General features: G+C 38.5%; 1 protein-coding gene across 1 annotated transcript in view; it reads right to left on the bottom strand.

Annotated features, from left to right (window-relative positions):
- Positions 1-531: 531 nt before the first annotated feature.
- Positions 532-5000, bottom strand: part of LOC103911305 (C-type lectin lectoxin-Lio2) — a 31144-nt gene continuing 26675 nt past the window's right edge. The window contains exons 4-5 of the mRNA XM_073907898.1: positions 4540-4625; positions 532-848 (exon numbers count right to left, since the gene is read on the bottom strand). Coding sequence (XP_073763999.1) covers positions 723-848; positions 4540-4625 — 212 coding nt within the window. The 3' untranslated portion in view covers positions 532-722. The remainder of the gene's footprint in view (positions 849-4539; positions 4626-5000) is intronic.

The raw sequence follows: 5000 nt of genomic DNA, 5'->3' as shown, positions 1-5000 counted from the left end.
GTCTTGTGTTTACATCAATTTTACATTTGAATAGCCAAAATTACAAGTTTCAGTATTTTAAATGTGATTAATCGCGATTAATTTTTTTAAAAAGGTGCAATTAGTAATTTTTTTTAATCGATTGACAACACTAATGTATATATATATATATATATATATATATATATATATATATATATATATATATATAAATAAATATATAATACGCACACATACTAACCTAACAGTAACTTTAACACAGCAAATTGTGTAAAGAAACTGCTTTAATTACCTCAAACCCTCTGTGATGGTCAAAACTAGCTGCTGTTTAAAGCTGTTTGCATTCATGTGTTTAAACAGAAACTCATTCATGTTTGCACTCATTTCCACACACATTTTGTTGTGTAAAATGACTAAACATCAAAGAAGAGAAGAGATTATTAACATTATTTTAAACACAAATATGCAAATACTAAAGCTGAATGATTATTTTGGCTTGAATGGTCACATGTACGTCCATTATTAACTGGCAAATAAGAACAGATGAACGAGTTATTAATGCACCTTGTACATTTATTTTCCTTTAAATATGTTGAACTTGAACACAGCTGTGCTACACTTCAGTAAACATATCAAACATAGATCAATGCCAAATCGCATAATTACGTCAAAACGCGTTCATTATTTCTTACTGTATTTTAATCTGGCCACAGTAAATCAATGCAACTGGTTTTGTAGTTTCCTCAGGAGCAGATGTGTGGAGTGTCTCCTTTCTGCGGGCTCTTCTGAAAGACGTCTCCATCAGATTGGGTTTTCCAGGCAAGTTTAAGATAATTAATTAATCCTTTCTCCTTCATCACCTGCTCAATCTGAAAACACAGACACTTCTATTACTTTTAATAATAAAGCTTGTAGTATATACACAGTTGAAAGCAGAAGTGTTCATCCACTGTATAAAAAGGCACATAAGCATTTACATAGTCAGATGTTCATGTGACTAAACTTTGTCTCTTTAAGGTGAGTTAGGATGATCAGATGTGTGTCTGTTCTGCTTAATAGCAGAATAATGAGGGAGATATTTGTTTGAGAAATTGTTCTAACTCTTCTTGAAAGTCAAGTTTACACACAATCAGATTATTCTGCCTCTGGAAAAGCTCAGATGATGATGTCAGGGTTTTGGAAGTTTCTGATTGGCTGATTGACAACATTTGAGTTAATGTGAGGCACAACTGTAGAATAGGAAAAGCTCAAACACACTGCTTCCCTGTGTGACAACATGGAGAATCAACAAGCCAGAATCAACAACAAAGTCAGATTACAATGAGCTAAATGACACTGGGAAAAGACTGATGTGTGGAGACATGTCCTGTGCTCTGATGGAGCTGAGATTGAACTGTTTGGCCATAATGAGCAGTGTGACATTTTGGAGGACAAAGGGGAAAGCGCACAAGCCTAGAACACCCTCCCAACTGTGCAGTATGGGGGCGACAGCATCATGTTGTGGGGCTGTTTTGCTGCAGGAGGGACTGGTCCACTTCACAGCATAGATGGCATCATGAAGACAGAACATGATGGAGAAATACTGAAGAAACATCTCAAGACATCAGCCAGGAAATTACAACTGGGCCACAAATGACTCTTCCAAATAGACCATGACCCTGAGCATACTGCCAAATGAGTTCACATGTGCTTTAAGGACAGCAGAGTGAATGTTTTGGAGTGGCCATCACAAAGCCCTGATCTCAATCCTATAGAACATTTGTGGGCAGAGTTGAAGAAGCTTGTGCGAGCAAGACAGCCAACAAATCTGACTCAGTTACAGCAATTCTGTCAGGAGGAATGGGCCAAAATTCCTGCAAACTGTTGTGAGAAGCTTGTGGAAGGAGACCCAAAACATTTGACCGAAGTTACACAGTTTAAATGCAAAGCTAAAAAAAAGACCAAGGAAATGTGTGTAAACTTTTGACTGTCTAGAAATTAATACTAAATTCTCAAAGAAATGCCATTATTCTGGAATTCAGCAAATGTAAATGATCTTGGTAATCCTGGTGGACCTAAAATAGTAAACGTTTAGTATCAATTACCAGCAGACATTTTTATAAAAATGGTTATGCTTCCTTTTTTAGAGTCTATGTAAACTTCTGCTTTCAACTTTAGATAGACTGTTTAAATCAGAATTATTAGCCATCATGTTACTTAATTAATTTTTTTCTGTGTAACGGAGAGCAGATTTTGCTCAACACATTTATAATCATAATAGTGTTAATAACTCATCTCTAATAACTGATTTATTTTCTCTTTGTCATGATGACAGTGAATAATATTAGACTAGATATTCTTCAAGACACTTCTATACAGCTTAAAGTGACATTTAAAGGCTTCACTAGGGTAATTAGGGTAAAGTTAGGGTAATTAGGCAAGTCATTGTATAACAGTGGTCAATCCAACACTAATATTGCTGAAGGGGGCTAATAATAATGACCCTAAAATGGGTTTAAAACAATTTAAAACTGCTTTTATTCTAGCCGAAATAAAACAAATAAGACTCTCCAGAAGAACAAATATTAGAGAAAATACTGTGAACATTTCCTTGCTCCATTAAACATCACATGAGGAATATTTGAAAAACAATAGCTATTTTATTAATGCAGGTACATTCATCCTCACTCTGTGCTAGTCATGCTTTAATTCAATTTAAGGATCTCCTTAGGCTAAATTTTACTAACTCTAAATGAGCAAAACTTTACCCAAATGTTAGCCCTGCATGTGGTACATGTTCACAGTCACCTGTCACCACTGCTCATTTGTTCTGGTTTTGTCCCAAGCTAGAAGAGGATTTCTAAAGCATACGAACAGATATAAAGCGTTCCAATGACCCAGATCCATTGATGGGTATTTTTGGTGTCGAGCCTGAAAATATAGACCTTAGTAAAGATTAACAGTGCAACCAGAAAGTATTGATAGCGCTTCACTTTTTAAAAGTTTGTTTATGTCACAGCCTTATTCCATAATGGATTAAACTCATTGATTTCCTCAACATTCTACACACAATCCCCCATAATGACAATGTGAACAAAGAGTTTGAGATTGTTGCAAATTTATTACAAATAAAAAGCTGAAAAATCTGATGTAAATCAGCGTTTGAAGCTCTACATTGAGCTCAGGTTCATTCTGTTTCCACTGATTATTCTGTAGATGTTTCAGCAGCTTCATTGGAGTTCACCTGTGCTCAACTCAGCTGATTGGACATGATCTAAAAAGGCTACACCTGTCTATATAAGAGCCCAGGGTTGACAGTGCATGACAAAGCAGAAACCAAGCATGAAGACAAAGGAATTGTCTGTAGACCTCCGAGACAGGATTGTCTCCAGGCTGGGGAAGGTTACAGAAACATTTCTGCTGCTCTGAAAGCTCCAGTGAGCACAGCGGCCTCCATCATCCATCAGTGGAAGATGTTGAACCACCAGGACTCTTCTTAGAGCTGGCCGGACATCTAAGCTGAGTGATCGGGGGAGAAGGGTCTCAGTCAGGGAGGTGATCAATAACCTGATGGTCACTCTGTCTGAGCTCCAGCGTTCTTCTGTGGAGAGAGGAGAACCTTACAGAAGGACAACCATCTGTGCAGCAATCCACCAATCAGGCATCTGTATGGTAGAGCAGCCAGACGGAAGACAGTCTCTGCCTGGAGTTTGCCAAAAGGCATCTGAAGGACTCTCAGAGCATCAGAAACTAAACTCTCTGCTCTGATGAGACTCAAACTGAACTGTTTGGAGTGAACGCCAGGCGTTACGTTTGGAGAACAGCAGGCAGCGCTCATCAGCAGGCTAACAGCATCCCTACAGTGAAGCATGGTGGTGTTGGCATCATGCTGTGGGGATGTTCTTCAGCAGCAGGAACTGGAAGACTAGTCAGGATAGAGGGAAAGATGAATGCAGCGATGTACAGAGACATCCTGAATGAAGACCTGCACAAGAGACCTCAGACTGGGGCGACGCTTCATCTTCCAGCAGGACAATGACCCAAAGCACACCGCCAGAATAACAATGAAGTGGCACAACAACAACTCGGTGAATGTGCTTGAGTGGCCCAGCCAGAGCCCAGACCTAAATCCTATGAAACATCTCTGGAGAGATTTGAAAATGGCTCCATACCGTCGCTTCCCATTTAACCTGATAGAGCTTGAGAGGTGCTGCAAAGAGGAACGGGTAGAAATTCCCAAAGACAGGTGTGCAGAGCTTGTGCATCATATTCAGAAAGACTTGAGGCTGTAATCACTGCCAAAGGTGATCAACAAAGTATTGAGCAAAGGCTGTGAACACTGATGCACATGTGATTTTACAGGTTTTTTTATTTGTAATAAATTTGCAACATGTTCAAAAACTCTCTTCACATGGTCATTACGGGGGATTGTGTGCAGAATGTTGAGGAAATCAATCAGTTTAATCCATTTTGGAATAAAGCTGTAACATAAACAAACATGGAAAAAGTAAAGCTCTATGATACTTTCCAAATGCACTGTACATTCCTACTGTGTTGACGGCATTATCAAGAGCTGCTCACCTTCTGGAGAATCTGCGTCTTCACAGCCGGATCAGTCAGATTTTGACTGGATTTGACTGTCAGTTTTGCCGTCTGTTTGCTGCGCTCTGAGAGACACAAATACCATCCGTCAAAGCAGTCTAGCAGAGTAACACTCATTCTAGATCCTGATCAAGACAACGACATGCGAACACAATCCAACACAACTAGAGCTGTCAAACAGTTCAATGTCATTATATGCATCCAAAATAAAAGTGTACCTACTCTGTATATTTATTATCTCTATATAAACACAGACATGCATTTAATGCATTTTGCAGCCAAATATAAGGTTTGCATATGCATAATATAAGAAGAAGAAGAATTCCTTACATTGATATAGCGCTTTATTGGGCACTCAAATATGTGTTCTTGAATTATAACATGACTTCTAGTTCATCATTTGGTATCAAAGGTGTCTTATATGAAAGTTCAAGGCCTCT

The sequence above is a fragment of the Danio rerio genome, chromosome 7, assembly GCF_049306965.1.
Source record: "Danio rerio strain Tuebingen ecotype United States chromosome 7, GRCz12tu, whole genome shotgun sequence".
NCBI classification, from domain to species: Eukaryota; Metazoa; Chordata; class Actinopteri; order Cypriniformes; family Danionidae; genus Danio; species Danio rerio.
Note: the sequence above shows the minus strand (reverse complement) of the source record. Positions and strands in the feature narration are given on the sequence as shown.